An 18543-nucleotide genomic window follows, 5' to 3' on the forward strand; every position below is an offset into this window, starting at 1 on the left:
AATTCAGTGTTATAACTACATTTTTATTTATTTTTTAATTTATTAATTAATCTGATTTCCTCATGTTAGTAGAAATCAACTCCCCTTTCACTTTATTTACTGTGGAGGATTGCTTTGTAAATATGCTTCAAAATTATCTTATTAGAATGTGACAGTATCTGAATTTAAATTATTTCCAGTCTTTTGGAATTACAAGAACACTGCAACAATAGTTTTCAATAATTTCTCTGCTGTCTTAGATGTTCTTTGATGAGTTTGTTCAGTATTTCCAAGTGGCTGAACATGGGTTGTAGGGGTACCCATAGCTTATAGCTTTCCACGATCTCTCAGCACCCTCACACTGGGTCAGATCTGACAATTCAGACCTGTGTTCCAGCCATGAGCCTACTCTGGTAGGAAAGGTAGGTTTAATTCTATCTCCCTGTTCTACTGAGACATGTGACCACACACATGTAACAAATAATGGGAAGTGATGCCTATCAGTAAAACATTGGCCACCAAACTCCAGGTTGGGATAAAGAATGCAATGTACTCTAGGTGTATGAAATGAATCAGGCAGATGTGGAAACAAATGCAGCAAATTAAGGACTCTCAATAGCCTGTGTTTTATAGCAAGTAAAATCTGATATCTTCAGGACCAGGTATTATAGATTAAGTTCAGCTCTATCTGAATGTGTAATAAACATCCTAAAAGTTATACTATGGACCTGTTGCTTTGGAGTCACAATGGACCCTACAGTCACCATAAGTAGCAGTCCAAGAGCTATATTATAGTATTTATGCAAAGTCTGTTGCTACAAAAAGTGATGATTCATAGAGTAAAGGCTTCAGAATGTTCAAATTTAATGTATGAGGTAATCCTAATCTTTTTGGGCTTTTCACTAAGATCGTGACTAGGGCCATAATGTTTTCCTGTGAGGTACTGCCCAATCAAATCAGCTGCTACAGCATCTTTTCCAGTTTTGTCAGTTGGTTTTCTCTTTTCTCTCTCCTTATTTTCTTTCAGTAGGAGGCCATTTTCACGTTAAGCTTCTCTTTCAGACTATTTCCTTTTGTTGCTTACCTTTCTTTTCCTGTCTCTAGATTTCCTCTACTGCATGCTTTTAACATGCTCACATGATTTTGGAGAGGGAAGGATATGAATTACACTGCTAAGCTATAACCTGAGCATGGAGACTACATGACTTAAAATTGTCAGAGAGGGATCTCTGAATTCTACATGCTACACCAGAAAACATGTGCCAGAAGTGATGCAAAGGCGCAGAGAAGCTGTATGAGCAACCAAAACTGCCCTTGTAATTTTCAGATATAATAGTTTTTCAACAGGAGGATAGGAAGCTCCTTGTTTTAGGAAAGTTTTTCTCAGAGGGCATTGTGAGACCTCCTCTCCCCTCCATTTCCCTTTTCCTTTCCTTTGATGACCTTCTCCTCTGGCTAAGGGCTTTATCTACCTCCAGGAATGCTTCCTCTGTTGCTGCTTGTGACTGCAGAAAGCTCTGGAGGACCTCCCTACCTTGAGGAAACAAGGAACAATGACTAGGCAGGCAGCAAAACTCTGACTTCAGTAGGGAAATTATTGTTCAATAATATCCTAAGTAGGATCCTGAAAATTCTTCACTTTTCTGAGAATCCTGCACTGGTACTTTTCTTCCAGTAGCCACAACTTAAAATCTAACCTGTTTAGTGAGCTATGAAAACCCTTTTAAACAGCTTCCTTAGTGCTCCAGTTTCTTCTAAGGATTCCACATACTCCTGTCCCTAACTTACGGACAACCAGATTTATGTCCAGTTTGACAAACATTTCCTTCATGATTTGCAATCCTTTCACAGTCTTTTCTTTTGACTAGAGACTCCTCTACCATTTCTTTTCTATGTTATCCCATTATTGATACTTCAATTTGCAGATCCTACCTCCTCTTCCATGGAGTTTTCCTAAATTTCTTTGTGAATTTTGAATAATAGCCCACTACCCTTAAAACTATGCCATTTGTCACTTGTATCATAAATTACCATTCTATACAAGTATAGATTTATTTCTAAACTCTCAATTCTAATACTGTGTGTTATTTGTGTGTGTATTATTATTTCAATGCCATAGTGTTTTGTTTACTATTGCCCTAATATAAGTTGAAGACTTAGAATGTAATACCTGCATTCTTTTTCTCAGAATTACTTCCACTATCAGGGCCTTTCCTGGTTCCATACAAATTTCATTTATGTTTGCTTTATATCCTCAAGGAAATACATTGGTTTTTTATAGGATTACATTAAATCTCTGTATTACCTTTGATAGGATGGTCATTTTAACAGTGATAACTTCTAATCAATGAGTGTAGCATATCTTTCATTTTTTGGTGTGTTTTCTTCTATTTTTAATTAATAATGATTTATCATTTATGTTGTAGAAGATCTTCATTTCCTTTCTTAAGCTTACCCCTTGGTGTTTGATACTTTGATGTGAATGGCAATATTGGTTTTTGTTTATCAATCAAATTTTAAAAAGATCTTCAACTTTTATATTTATGCTTATTTTTCAGAGAATATATTTTCATTGACTTAATTGATTATTGACCCTGGATATGTGATAAGAAGCTTTCACTGAGGGGGTTCTGATATTTTGTCAGGAACTCAGTGTTAGATATATTAACTCCATCTAAATTAGGGTAACTTATATTTCCGTTTGCTAAACCCATAGAAAGAAAAGTAACAACCTGTTACTTAAACAAGAGACAAATTTTGACACACTAACACTTTAAGTATCAGTAAATGTTGTTCCTAACTGGTAATGTTGGCAGATTGTACATGTATAACCTTGAATTGTCCTTTTCTTATAATTATAGTTCCCAATACTCTTTGCAAATCTTCCATATTATAATATGGATTTATATTATAATATGGAAGATTTGCATATTATTTTAGTAAGTTGATTTTAGTAAGTTGATTTTACTGCATAGCTGGTTTGAGAGCCACTGATGAAGACCATTGGAGAAAGAACTATATATTGTTGATAGATATATGTATGTAGGAAAGTGAACTAATCAGGTTTTAAATACCACTAGTCTATGGCTATCACCTGTGGCCTTTATTGTGTTGATGCAGAAGACGTTTGGGAGTGTGAGTGTGGGGCACATGTACCTGATTGTGGACACCTGTAGTAATGGGTGTGGGCATATGCAAATGTGCACACCTGAGCCTGGAAGCCAGGGACATGAGGGTAGGGTAATTCAGAAAGGACAAATGACCATGGAAGGACAACTTTGAGAGGACCGGTGACTACAGAAGAGAAAAGACCATGAGAGAATGCCAAAGAGAGCCCAGAGGAAAAGTGTAAAGATTTGGGAGAGGGGGCTGGGAATCTCCATTGCTTGCCTGCCTTGCAGCACCTCTTGTCCAGCCTGCCTCCTTGCATTCCATCCTCCCTGCCTCTGGTGCTATGTACCTGATTCCCTGAAAAGGCATTAAAATCTGCAAGATCCACCAAGGGCTCCTTACCTGTCTGCCTGAATCAATAGTGAACTTGCCCTGTGGATGTTTGCACTAGAATATCTTAGAAGAAAACTCTAAACCATATATCAGATGATTCAGAATTGATGCAGACTCATGCTTCCAAGGTAGAAAGGAAGTTACTTAATTTTGCCAGGTTCAATTTTCTTATTTTTAAATGGTTAACAAAGAAGCTGCTACAGGAAAGGGAGAGAGGCACCCCAGAGCCCCCAAATCTGCCTCCTCTAAATAGTTTCTTCTAACCATTGCATCAAGACAAACACTTAATGGAAATGAACTTTAATACAATTAGCATATAACACAGAAAAGACAAAGAATGTAGTTTCCAATCAAGCACCCAAAGTTAGCCGTCCCCTCATGGGTAAAAGTCTACCCAAATGGGACTGGCCCAAAGTAAGTCCTGAAAATCCACCACAAATCTAAAGCACCTTCTGACAGGGACCCATAGAAAAGGGTCAGAAACAGGCAGACAAGTCTGGGAGGAAAAGAGCAAAATCAAAATCAAGATTAACACTGCCATAGTTAACCTCCCCACCTGCCTCTCACACACATCTGTTTAAAGGAGTCCAGGACAAAGAAGGCAAGTGCAGCTTCTTCACATTTCTCTCTGCTCCGTGTACCTCTTCCTGCTTTCTTCCTTCTCAATCTCCTCTCAGACTTCCTCTCCTCTCTGATCGGCTCCACCTTGCCTTGGGTGGGGCAGAGAACCTGGAACCTCCCATTTCCTGGGTATCACACCATTACAAACCATTATTTAGTTTAAAAACAGATTTTTTTTTTACCATACAGTTTCTTCAAATAAAAAAAAATTATTTGCTCCGCTGCTGCAATACAGAAGTAGAAAAGGATACAGGTTGGAAAAGAAAGTACAATGGCATTACTACATAAACTTATCTAATATGCTGTGGGTCTCATTAGTCCCCTATGAAGTTCCAGTCCAGTGAAGAAACACTTTAACAGCTCAACTGTTGAAAGATACATTCTCCCTCTGATGGGAGGGTAGGGGGTATTCAAAGGAATGAAAGGTCCAACTATGCTCAGATTATTAATGTGGATTTAATGACATCAGCCATTTCTCAGCTTTTTTCTTATCATGTAATATTTTATAACACTGCATTAGTATTTTTTAGAATCTAACATATAATCTAGTTCATGTATTCTTTACAAATATAAGTAGAATAAAACAGATATAAAGTATTTTGACCAATATTTCTTCAAAGTGAAGGGTCTGTGAACTTTGTTTGTTGGTACCAAGTATACCTGAGAATAAAGTTTTCTTGGCACATAGACATGCCCATCCTCTTATATCTATGCTGCTGACTGCTTCATGCTAATGGCAGAGTAGAAACCATTGAGAGATTGTATGGCCAATGAGTTACAGAGCCATGGATAGTTACTATCTGATCTTTTTCTGAAAAGAAATCTAGTCTTCTGCTATGAAGACTAGAGCCTTAGTTTTTGGTGAAAAACTTAAAAAAAAAAACTCATCGGAAATAAAAAAAAAGTCTTGTGAGATACATTTTTTTTCCAGATTGAAAATAACTCTTAATTACCTTAAGGCAGAACAACTACTTCCCAGGACTTTCGACAATTAGAATGAAGTCTGCCTAAACCAAATAGTACACAGAACATTATTTTGTTAGTCAAAAGGTCATAAATAATTCCAGTCTCTTTAGGAGAAAATCAGTAGGCTCTCAAGTAAGACCAAGGGGGAAGAAGTGTGAGTAAATCAAGTGAAAGGGATCACTTGTGTGGTAAAGGATAGAATTGTACTTTTTTTTTTTAAGATTTATTTATTTATTTGTACAGAACTGGGGTACAGGCCAGAGATGCGGAGGGTGAGAGGATTCACCAGAGACAGGGCGGGAAGCAGAACAGGCAGATGGACAAGGTACACTGCTGAGGGGAGCAGCGGGCGGGTCAGGAGAGGTCTGCCTCGCCATGTGGTCGCCTCCGGGGCAGGCGGGAATCGAACTCATGCGGAAGTGGCTTTAGTTTCTTAGTGCAGTGCTTTAACCCGCTGCGCCACCAGGGAGGGCCCTAGAATTGTACTTTTAATTGTACTTTTCATGCCATCTACACACATGCTGATTTTTAATGATGCACATAGTAAATTTATATATCAAAATGCAATGGTATTTCCATTCTTTTTGAAGGATTTATTTATTTATGCTTACAGAACTGGGGTACAAGCCAGAGGTGTGGTGGGTGAGAGGATTCACCAGAGATAGAGTAGGGAACAGAACAGGCAGATTAACAAAGTACACTGCTAAGGGAAGCAGTGGGCAGGTCAGAAGAGGTCTGCCACGCCATGTGGGTCAGTTCCCTTGCTGGGAATCAAACTCTTGCTGCAGTGGCTTCAGAGAGCTTCATAATGTGGTGCTTTAACCCGTTGTGCCACCAGGGAGAGTCCAGTATTTCCACTTAAAAAAAGTGGAAATGATAGCTTGAGCTTTAGGATTATAAGACAGCTACTGATTGTTAGCTCAGTATTCTAACATTTCTGTGTTCTGTTTATCTTTGTAAATGGTTTGTGCTACTCAGAAGCAATAAGATTATCATTATATACTATGTTTAGTCCAGTGTAATGAGAGTTCTCATATGTCCTTTTAACATTAGAAGTGGATGAATTAAGCAAGAAGGAAGTACTTCCTTTAACCTATTTCTTAATGATTCAACTCCTACATATGCTAATGATTTCTTCAGTCTTCCTATGGAAATGCTGCCATTTCTAGATCTCTGTATATGATAATTTGCTGTAGCTTGGAATGCATCAGAGAGATTATCCATCTCAATGCCCAGAAATCACAATATTGTTCATAGACCATCCAACATTGAAACAATGAACAAATTGTACATGGTCTTTACTAAGAATCTAGGATCCTTGTTCCTGATATTGGAACTCATTGAACACTTGGAGAAAAAGACAAATAACTATGTCCTAAGATTTTTATCTAAAATTCTGCTGAGTATGCAATTTTTGACTAGTGGTCTTCTGGAATAATTACCTTCTCCTGAGTAGTACTAGCTCATGTTCTTTGCTGTGTTGGCATATTAGTAAATGCATCTTTATTAAACGATTTATGTGTATCTTTTTTAGGAAGATGGGCATGGTTTTAATTGTGGTATTGAATGTCTTTATAAATTTTAAGTCTTATAAAAATACAAGACCTAGTTACTATCAGCTATAGTGATGTTTTTCCAAATTTTAAAAATGCTTGTGTTGTGCCTGATTAAAAGTTACTAGGGAACATTTTTCTTTAGGTCTTTAGCTTAACAAACATTTCGACTTTGATTCTTTGATGCTCCTCTGGAGATTCTGTATCTCATTAGCAAGTCGTTTGCTCTCATTTTGGAATCCTTCATTTAGTAGTCGGGCCTGTTCCTAAAATGACAAAAGCAAACTGAGTACAGCGTAGTATTAAGTAGATCTAACTACTATTTAGTTCCTACATTCATAGACATTTTAATATCTAATTCCTTCTTAAAATTTTCTCTACTCTTTATTTTCATTACACTTTTTCCTGGCCACAGTAGAGCCATGATTACTTTTCTTGAGTCTATTTCAGCGAAGGAAGGTTTTTTACTTGTATCTCCTGATATGTTGATGAACCTAAATTATCAGTCTTTATCTCTTTTCCTATTAGTTCTATGCAATCTTTGGAGCAATATTCATCTGTTTGACTTCAAATTGTATCTATACATTATAGACACTTTCATACACACAACACTTAGCCAGCCACAGAACATAGAAATACAGCATTTTCCATGTCTGATGAAGTGTCTAAATTTTTTAAAATTATGCATAGAAGAACTGGGATGTATGTCAGAGGTGTGGGGGGTGAGAGGATTCACCAGAGACAGAGTGGGGACAGAACAGGCAGATTTATTGAAATGTACTGCTAAGGGGAGCAGCAGGCAAGACAGGAGAGGTCTGCTGCATCATATAGGTTATCCCCCCGGCTGGGGATTCAGCTCAGACAATAAGAGGTGAGACTTAATAAGCACTAAAACTTAAACCCATATGCCACCAGGGAGGCCCCAAAGTGTCTGAATTTTAGATCAGAGAGTTAGATATAAGTATCCACACCTTGGTACCAGAAGTGCAGCATAGAATCAAGGAAATCAGTGTCCCAGGTGGATTGACAAGGATTTTATATTTAACTTTCAACTTAAAACAACAGGGAGAAGACCATGCATGACAAGTAGGCCTGGCAGACTCATACAGGTGTGAAGCTTTAAATGTACTTTATAAAGGTTTTCTTACAGCTAAAGTAGTACCAGGTATGAAGGGGAAAAAAAATCATTGTGGATTCCACTAAGTACTGAAATCAGTTCAGATGTCCTACCTGTGGTATGATCCTAAAAAAGTTATATGTTTTTTTTTTCAACATATTATCTGTTTTTAAATGACTAGGACATTACAGTTCATGTTTCATATCATATTAAGCAAATGATAAAGAGTGTTCTTTTATATATAAGGCCAAGCAGATAACAGTTACCTGTGATTGAGGGACACACTCATAAAGAACTGAATAATTAAAACTGCAAAAAGGTCTTAGGAACCAGACTCAGACAGGGCACTCAGGATGGTTTTTAAGGTATTGAAAAGTACAAGCAGGCAAGCAAGGCCCTGCTTCTGGGCTTCATGTCCTCACTGCCACACTAAGAACTGACCAGGGAAGACTAGAGAGAAGATAGGACAGACACCTGAAGGTGATGCCATTAATTACCTGGAGTTTAAGAGCAATAGTCCTCTCTTGCTCTTGCAGCAGCTGGGCCCTTTCCATTTCCATCTTCTTAGTCAGTTGCCTCACATGTTCCTGATGACTCTTTTCTTTCTGTTCCATCATCTGTTGATTCTTTGTTTGCATTTCCTCTAACATTCTTGCAGAAGCCTCAGCAGCTTCTGCTTTCACATGTTCCACTGTCAGGAGGAAATGAAATAGAAAAAAAGTATGTGGGTAACCATGTTGTCTCTTTGTTCCTTGTGCACTGACCTTTATCATTGCTGCTGACTGCACATGCCCCAGTCAGAAATGACCTCAGCAGTTTGAGGCTGCTGCTCTTGTTATAGTTGAGGACCCCAGATTCAACCAGCCAACTGAGTTTAACTAAGGGATTTTGAGATTATCTGATCTCTTGATTAACTCCTCACCTTCAAGTTCCTTTTCCTTTCCTGTGAGAGTCTGGTCTGTCTGTAGAATGGCAGCCAACACAGATTCCCTGGATGACAAGTATTTCTGAAGAGTCTCTTCAGCCTTAGGACCCAGAGAACAAGGTTAGTGATAGGAAATGTCTGCAAGCACTTGCTCCTGCTGACTTTCTACTCCTGGGCATGTGAACATGGTAGCTAAGAGTCTTGTCACAGGATGGGTGTGTGTTCCAAGCAGGCCAATCTGCTAATCTTACTAAGCAGAATTACATGTAATACATAAATACATTTTATATCTTGTACTATAATATATGTTATATATATATTGCAAATATAAGAATCTTTTCTCACAGAGTGAGGAGTCTAATTTTGGAGCTATAGCACTATGGTCCCAACAGAGTGAGTGTGATAGAAAATGAAACCATCATTTAGAAGGTGTATCAGAGTAAAGAAGGTGGAGGGTAAGTGGAAGGAAGGGGTGTGTGGGTTTGAGGAGGAGTAACAGCAGAGAGGCAGATAATATTATTTGAATTCTTGGACTCGAAACCCATACACCAGTTTGAACCCTAACCCAGTAAGTTACATGTTTGTTCAACCACTGTCACTAGGTTTCTTCCTCTGCAACATTTGGTTCTGGCTGTGGTAGTGGATGACAATAGTCTGGTAGGTCAAGAATCTGATATCCAATTTATAACTCAATCGTGAATTGAGTGCACTTTCTTGGTGAGCACATAGGACATATCTGATAGAGCAGATTCGCTGTGCACATTGATTGAATGAAAGTGTGAATTCTGTGAGCCCTGAATTGCACATCCGTGTGAAATTGCCCTTGATCACATTGGTGTTTCAAGAATGTATGTCACCTTCCCAGAATCAGCAGCTAAATCTAGGTACCTGTATCCCTTTCCCAGGGTGCTGTGAGTACAATTTCTTCAGCTCATTTAATTTCTGGATGTAGCTATGATAGCCTCCTGCTTTAGAAAATGTCCCCTTATTTATATCTTCTTCTAGAGGAGTGAAAATTTCCTGAACTAAAGCTGAGCAGCGTTTTGATGATGCTTGCAAATTCTCTTCACAGAATTTGTCCCGTCTTTGTTCTAGCTTGGCCTAAATGGAAAAATAAGATATGGAATCAATAAGATAAGGTGATATATTGATCTCAGAATTTATGAGAATATAAACTTCTGTTTTTAAAATGAGACCTATGAATGCATGTTGAATAAGTACAGTTCATCATAAAGCAGCAGGAAAGCGCTGAGAGAACACTTTATTTTGCATTTGGCTAGAATATTAAATCTGTATTATAACAAGGAGATGCAATTTGATTAAAAGCCCTGATTGCTACGTATGTGCATTTCATTAAATTATGGGGAAAATGATTAATTTATTCATCAAAAATTATCTCTTTCAGTCCATTATGATAGCCTTGTTTCTTCTTCCTATGATGATAATGAATATTGGTTATTGTCATTTTAATATCTAATAAGTATTGCTTCTCAAAAACCCATCTCATTTTCTAGTAGTACTTTGCTTTCTGGGACCCTAATCCATGTAAACTTGAGGGAAAAAATTACCACTGATTCCTTGTGAAATAAATGATCTACATCTTTGAAGGAGTTCTTCATGAAGACTTCAGTTGCCTCTCTCTCACAGTCCCTGTGCAAGTCCAGAAGCTCCTGGAGGGTTTCCGTGGGCAGCTGTAGTTTTTGGTCCATCAGTTGGTCATAGCAGGCAATGGCCTTTTGCACTGCAGCTGAGTTCTCTATCTGGGCCAAGGCCAGGACTGCATTCTCCATGCAGGGCAGATCCCCATTGCTGATAGCATTGATGTAGGTCACCACCAAATTCTCTAGACCTACAGAGAACAAATGATGATGTTTGCTGTAGATGAAGGTTTCTAATGATGTACTACCACCCTTTGCCTCATAGCATCAGTGTCTCATCAATCTGCCTCTGTCTCAGATCAACTGGATTAGACCCTCCTCTCCCCCACTGCTGACGGCATTGATGTAGACCACAACCAAACTCTCTAGACCTACAGAGAACAAATGATGATGCTTGTTGTAGATGAAGGTTTCTGATGATATGTACTACCACCCTTTGCCTCATAGCATCAGTGTCTCATCAGTCTGTCTCTGTCTCAGATCAACTGGATTAGACCCTCCTCTCTGGTGAGACCACAGGTGATATGTGTATGCACATTAGAGGTGTTGATGTGGTTCTTTCGGTCCTTCTGTCTCTTCTTACCCAAGGAATGTGACTAACACATCCTATAAGGCAGATACTATTTCTAGCTTTAGTCTTATAGTGAGAATAAAGACTGGAAGAGAACTCACGAGTTCCATTGACCAGGATGCCTCCTAAAAGTGTTTTAGTTTTGGAATTGCTGAAGATGTAGTCACAGAATTCTGCAGCTTGTTGCACAAATTCAGATTCCAGGTCATCATCATGCAGAGTCTCGAGTTGGCCTAATTTTTTCCAGTTAGTGGGCCGATCAAAGATAAAGCATTTCTTCTTTGGGAAAAACTTCCGGATACAGAGTCGGGGCAGATTAAAATTTTTATCTTTTTCATTGGTGCCTGGAGGAAGACAAAAAATGTCATATGGAACTATGAATTTTACTGTAAAGGATCACACAGCAAATATTTTAGTTTGCATGGCTTCAGTTACAATAGAAAGTAGCCATTGATATGAGTATCCCCTACTTCTCACAAGTTCTCTTTAAGCCACTTACTTCACTTTTACTAAAGCAAAGTCACACCACTTTTTACTAACCAAAAGTGATCCAAAGAGGATTTTTACAACTATCACAAGAGGCTAATAGTGAAGCTAGTACTCAGTATTGGTCTTTTAGAGACCTGTCACAGAGCAAAGCACACCTGTATAGCATCCCAAGGGCACCGCCCATGTCCTGTCCCTGGAGCTAGCTCAGCTTCTCAGCATCAACCTGTCAAAGCTTTAGGCTCTGTTTGTGCAGGTGTGTGCTGCATCTCAGTAATTTGTGCATTCCTTAGCAAGATGTGTTCTAAGGTATCAGCAAAGCCTAAAATGGAAGAATGCAAGGAGTGCTATTCGACCTTTTCTGCACTAGCCACATCAGCCATAACAGAAGCTAAGCCTCGACTTTGGAACATGGAGGCTGACAGACACAGGAAGAGGTGTAGGCCTTGCTCCAATGAATTCTAAGTACAATGCATTTCTGCAGATGACCCTCTTCCTGTCATTACCGCAGGCCCAGCTTCTGTACCTCCCTCACCCCACCTCTGATGGTTTAGCCTGATAAACCATCACCATCAGCTTTTGGCCTTCCGAGGTGATTGCTGTCTTCTTAGTTCTGATTAGTGAAACTTACTACTTACCCCTGCATTTTATGCATCACATTTCTGCTTTCATGATAGCTTGGTGTTATTTTAGATTTCATGTGTTATTCAGTATGATTTTGTAGGTTAGGTTTTGGATTTGGGGACACTCCAAATTTTTCCAGAAATTGTATTGCAATTGCTTCTATATTATATAAAATGTTGAGTTTGAGAAGGTTTCAGAGGAATGCTAAACTTGATAACAGCAGGATCTTGTCATTTATGGATGGGGACAACATTATTTAAAAAAAAAAAAAAACTTATTTAGAAAGGCTCTGGCAGGCTGGTTTAATCATCGTTTGCCCATGACCACAGAATGCAAAACTCTGGACTACTGCATCGTTCATGCTTGAAACTAATTTTATTCTAAATGTCCATTCCATGTCATACTCTTTGGCTAATTACATTACAAAATGTAAGTAGGGAAGTATTATTAATTTGATCACAGCATAGCAAAATGTGAAAAGAAACTTGTTCTTAGAACAGAGGAGGCATAATTTAAAATTGCTTATTCACATACTAAATAATTATTTCTTAGTAATAATATCTACCTGAGAAGGACTGATACCTATAAAAGTAACAAAGTATTATTAGTAAGCTAAGAAATGAAAGTTTCTCAAGTTTTATCCCTAGAATAAATCCACCAATTGTTAAGTTCCCTTTACCTTTCTTAAGCTTAAGTGAATTCTGCAGGTACTCATCTGGTGTGATGCATTGTCCATCTGCTTCCAAGTCCAGGGAGAAATCCCTCAATGTCCACACAAAGTCTGGAAAGAAGCTCACAAAGTCACCTGAATCCTCACCTTCAGGTGTATCAGGTGAGGCTTTTGCCCTGATTCGATCTGTCAATTCTGTCACATAGCTGAGCAGCTAAGGGAAACTGGCAAACAAGAACATTCCCCACATCCTGTATTAGCACCACAGATTGTAGAACTTTCCTTTTTCTTTCTTCTTACCCAAGTGTGAATTCTCAGTATGTACATAGACTCATCCCCCATACTCAAAGTATTTTTTGGTGAATGTGTATGTGCTGGATCCACCAATGTTTACATTTAGAAAGCTGTTTTTTAGTACAAGTCTCCCCCCTACTTTGACATGTTTGGGATGGCAAAAAGGATACTGCAGCTGGTCCATGGCCTGCTGGTTGATGGTGCCCATGCTGTTGTACACAAAGGTACTGCTCAGGAGGATTGCCAGGGCGAAGATCCAGGAGTCGTTCTGGTTGTCACCCTGGAAATGAGAGCACACTGGGCAGGATTTGGTTTCTCTCTCAGGGCACTTTCCACATTAGCAGTGCCAAATTATGTTCATTCCATTACAGGTGTATTTTTAGGTTTATTATTATTATTATTATTATTATTATTATTATGTTAAGATTAAAGACCATGTTCAGACAAAAATGTTTGTGAGGAGAACATGTACATTAAATAATTTTCTCTTAAATAGTTTTTGTTTGAGACATTTTGTGGGGGTGGAGTGGGGAATGGGATCAAAAACAGTGGGGGGAGGGAAATGCACTGGACTATAGTGATGGCACATGGGTGATTTGGTGATGGGAAGCCCAAGGGGATTGCAACTGAGATGGGAAAATGCACAAAATGATGTAAAAATGAACTATTATATAAAAAAAATAGTTTTTGATTTACACTGATTCTCACTAGGGCCTATTTGGACTTTGGAGGATAATTGCAAAAGAAGTTGGCAAGATTAGTGGTCATTCTAAGACCTTCAGTAGCAAGAATTTTCTCTTTTTTTAATGGTATAATTGATATATAAGAATGATAACACTGCTATTTACTTAGCAATTATTTTGTACCTGTATTTTTAATTTATTTCCCTTAGTACTATGTGGCACATTTAGACATGCTAATTCTCCATTACAAGTCAGGCAAATATGGATCCATTACATCTGTCAAACTAAGTATGAGAAAAATAAAGATCTAATAGGTCTGTTTTCCAAATTTTCAACTGATATTAAAAGAAGTAAAATAATTTTCTCAAGCTACTGAGTTAGTGATATAGTTTAAATTGAAGTAGTAAGATTTGGGACCAAAAGCCTTCGCTAAAGTTCTCTGCTGTTTAAGCCTAATGAAATTTATTTTACTTATACCATGTGTATGCAACTGTGTTATCTGGTATTGTTTTATACCATGTGTATGCAACTGTGTTATCTATTATTGTTTTAATTCGAATACAGTACTAACTATGCTTTTCTGTATTCCCCCGACCCATGGTTGCTAAACTTGTTCTCATGGCATGTGAAGAGAAAGGAAAATAGTATTATGGTTGAGTGTATGTTCTTATTTAAGGAAAATTGAAATATGGTAGAGAATATTCAGAGATGAGGGGTTTGTTCCCAGGTTGAGTCCTCACCCCGTACCTTCTCCACATCTCCTAAGCCCTCAGTGTCCAGAAGAACTAGGGTGTGATTTGGCTTCTTGGGATGAGGCACACACCACATCCAGATCCCCTTGGTGTGAGATTGCACTGTGGAGCCTAGGGAGAAGCCTTCAGGGGAGAATTGAGATAAAAAATAAAAAGTGGGTATTTAATGGGAATGGGATCTGTAAATCAAGGATTAGGAGAGAAAGTTGATATCAGTCATTATTAATCTTACCTGCATCATAGAATTGGGTAAAATAGAATATTCACTACATGAAACAATTTCACATGTTTTTGTGGCAGAAATAATCAACCCAAAGCATAGAGAAGGAAATTATTTCAAAATAATAAAACAAAAATTAAAAACCTACAGAGAACATCATACTCAATAGTGAAAGACTGAAAAATTTCCTGCAAAAAAAATTTATGCAAATGTATATAATACCTACATATGGGCGTAAAAACTGAAAAACTGGTAGTGGAAATCACAGGAGCATTGCTTTAGCATATTGGTTATGGCAATGATTTCTTGTTATATGACACCAAAAGAATACAAAAGCAATGGAAAAAATCAGACAAATTCAACCACATCAAAACTAAAACTTTTATGTATTAAAGGACATTACTGGAGCCTCCCTGGTGGCCTAGGGTTAAGCCTTAGCACTGTCACCACTTAAGTTTGAGTTTAATCCCTGGCTGGGGAACTAACCCACATATGGCTTAGCAGACCTCTACTGTATCACCAGCTGTTCCCTTTGACAATGTATTTCAACAAATCAGCCTGTTCTGCTCCTCACTCAGTCTCTAGTACTCCCCTACACCTGAGTTATTCTAAGCAAACAAATAAGTAAAAATAAAGGACATTCTATGGCCTACACCTGAGTTATTCTAAGCAAACAAATAAGTAAAAATAAAGGACATTAACAACAGTGAAAAAGGTAACCTGAAAAGGGGAGAAAATATTTGCTAGCATGATTCTGTTAAGGGGCTGATATCCAGTGCATGTAATGATGTCCTCTAACACAACAGACATAAAACACAAACCAGTAAATAACTGAAGCACTTGAATAGATAATTCTCTAGATAAAATATGCAAACAAACAATAACACATGCTCAATGTCACCAGTTACTAGGGAAATACAAATCAAAACCACAGTGAGATACTTCTTACTATTTATTAGTATGGCTAATATACAAAAACAAGCAGAGATTAAAAGTTATTGGTGAAGATGGGAAGAAAGTAAAACCCTTATGTATTTCTGGTAGGGATATAAAATGGAACAATTGCTATAGAAAGTAATACGGTGATTTTAAAATAAACTGAATATCAAGTTCCCATATATTCCAGCAATTTCTTTTTTAGGTTTTTACCCAAAAGAAGTGTAAGTAGGTTCTTCGACAGATAGTTGTATACCTGATTTCTTAGCAATATAATTCTAATAGCAAAAAATGGGAATAACTCAATGACTGCTGACAGATAAAATATTGCTATGCATATACAACAATGTAGCCTTAAAAAAGAGTATAATTTTGACACATTTTACCACAGTGGTGTAACAGATGTTATTTATGAGATAAGCCAGTCATAGCATGACCAGAAAAAAAATGATTCCTATTATAAAAGAGCAGAACAGTGGCCCTCCCTGGTGGCGCAGCGGGTTAAAGCACAGCACTGAGAATCTGAAGCCACTTCCGTATGAGTTCGATTCCCGCCTGCCGCCTGCCCCGGAGGAGACCACATGGCGAGCCAGACCTCTCCTGACCCGCCCGCTGCTCCCCTCAGCAGTGTACTTCGTCGATCTGCCTGTTCTGCTCCCCACTCTGTCTCTGGTGAAGCCTCTCACCGCCCCTGAGCCTCTGGCCTGTACCCCAGTTCTGTATGAATAAATAAATCTTTAAAAAAAAAAAAAAAAAGAGCAGAACAGTTATTTTCACGGAAACATAATATTGAAAGGTGGTTGCTAACCTCTAGGGAGTAATTGTTTAATGGGTGCAGAGTTTATGTTGGAGAAGAGGCAAAACTTATGAATATAATTGTGAATTTACCTAGTGCCACAAAAATGTACACTTAGAGTTGCAATGGTAATTTTTTAAAGTACATTTAAAAACAGTAGATAAATATCCTTTTCAGATTTAAACAAGTTTTCAAGCATCAGTGGAAAATTGTTCTTACTACACAAACATTTCAGTAAGCACTTTATTCTTTATCACTTTATTCTTTATCACTTTATTCTTTATCACTTTATTCTTTATCACTTTATTCTTTATCACTTTATCACTTTATTCTTTATCACTATTTTTATTACTGCCTGAGTCTGTGTAAGAAAGGAACAATTTATGCTTTCAAAAGGTACTAAGTCCAAATGGGAAGAAAGATGAGCTCACTTTATAGCATATTAAAGATAAAGATAAAAGCATCACTATGGATCAAAAGTTATCTTCCAACCTCTTTCCCCATCTCTCATGTCTGTCCTCACGGCACCATCCTGAATGTTGGTCATATAGGTGGACAGGGGAGACTTTGACAGAGCGTTGGTGGTATCACTCACCCCTTCTCTTGCCAGCCAGCTTGTTCATCAGGTAGGATTTGCCTGTGCGGTAGAGACCCACTATAGCCACGACGACCACAGGCTGTGTAATGGCAGACAGGATCTCCAGAGCCTTCGGATTGGCCAACAGCTGGTTTTGAGCATTCTCTATGAGGCACACTGGTTCTGACATGTGCATTTCTGAGGTCATGTTGGGGATATTCCTGTGTCTGTAAGGGAAGAGATGGGGTGAATTAAATTTTCAGTCTAAGTAGCTCAAGAGTACGTACCAGGTTATTGGCATTCAGAAGATAATGTTTTAGATTCTTCAACATGGTGAAATGCCTTTTGTTAATTTTGGATAGATGAGGGCACATCTGTATCATTTTAGAAAGTTGTGAAAGTTTATAGCATTTTATTATTTATTATTATTATAGAAGTTTGGTTTTGAAAGATATAAAAATATACTTTTTATATTTGTTAATGGTAAAATGATTGGCTGGTTTTAATAAACATTAGGGAATGAGTAATCAGATTCTCTTTTCAGGTCAGAAACTGGCAAGAGAACAATTGTCCTATTTAATAACCTTGAATCTGGTTTTTATATAAGTAAGGTCGCTCTAGAACCCTAGGTTACATGTTAGATTTTATTTATCTTGCATACATATAAGGTATTGGTATGCATATCTTTCCCTATAATATTAGGATATATTCAATTATTGATTGACATTAAATAGTAAAATAAAATTTACTAAATGTGCGCATGATAAACTGGTACAAAGGGTGAGATAGCATGTAAAAGCTGCCTCAGGTTTTTTGTAATAGAACTCTAATATGCTTTGTAAAAACTAGTTTGAAATCTAATTTAAAATCTGTTTTAGGGGCTAAGAGGTCAAAAAGATTAAAAAAATACATTTCAATGGCACATACAATAGAAGTACATTAAAATCATTACAGTAATACTGAGTCTTCTGCCCACTTTCTTGTTTATAGACAGCTGTGTCCTCCCATGTTGAAGGTGCATAAAGGTTCCCCTAAGTTTTTTTAATATGTAGTTTATTTTTACATCATTTTGTGCATTTTTCCACCTCAGTTGTAATCCCTGTGTACTTTCCAACACCAAATCACCCATGTGCCATCACAATGGTCCAGTGCATTTCCCTCCTCCCATTGCTTTTGATCCCATTCACCACTCCACCCCCATAAAATGTCTCTGCTATATAGCTGCTCATTATTATTATTATTATTATTATTATGCTGCGCCATGTGGATCTCCTCTGGGGCAAGTGGGGATTGAACTCGTGGGGAAGTGGCTTTAGCTTCTTAGTGCTGTGCTTTAACCCGCTGCACTACCAGGGAGGACCCAGTTTTGAATTTTTTAAAAAGATTTGTTTATTTATGAATACAGAACTGGGGTACAGGCTGGAGGTGCAGGGGTGGTGAGAAGATTCACCAGAGGCAGAGTGAGGAGCAGAACAGGAAAATAAAGGAACTACACAGCTGAGGAGAGCAGCAGGTGGGTCAGGAGAGATCTGTTGCGCCATGTGGGTCACCTCTAGGGTGGGGATCGAACTCAGGCTGAAGTGGCTTTAGCTTCTTAGTGCTGCACTTTAA

General features: G+C 38.0%; 1 protein-coding gene across 1 annotated transcript; it reads right to left on the bottom strand.

The window, feature by feature from the left end:
- Positions 1-6052: 6052 nt before the first annotated feature.
- Positions 6053-17170, bottom strand: LOC101634754 (interferon-induced guanylate-binding protein 1-like). Its single transcript, XM_004679191.2, has 10 exons — positions 16951-17170; positions 14399-14526; positions 13139-13248; positions 12684-12880; positions 10996-11238; positions 10234-10514; positions 9554-9766; positions 8663-8765; positions 8238-8431; positions 6053-6889 (listed from the first exon to the last, which is right to left on the bottom strand). Exons 1-10 carry the CDS (start codon positions 17138-17140, stop codon positions 6773-6775), a joined length of 1776 nt encoding a protein of 591 aa, XP_004679248.1. The 5' UTR covers positions 17141-17170; the 3' UTR covers positions 6053-6772.
- Positions 17171-18543: the final 1373 nt, after the last annotated feature.

This window comes from Condylura cristata, unplaced genomic scaffold (genome assembly GCF_000260355.1).
Source record: "Condylura cristata isolate star-nosed mole 26May11 unplaced genomic scaffold, ConCri1.0 scaffold00008, whole genome shotgun sequence".
Classification (NCBI taxonomy): Eukaryota; Metazoa; Chordata; class Mammalia; order Eulipotyphla; family Talpidae; genus Condylura; species Condylura cristata.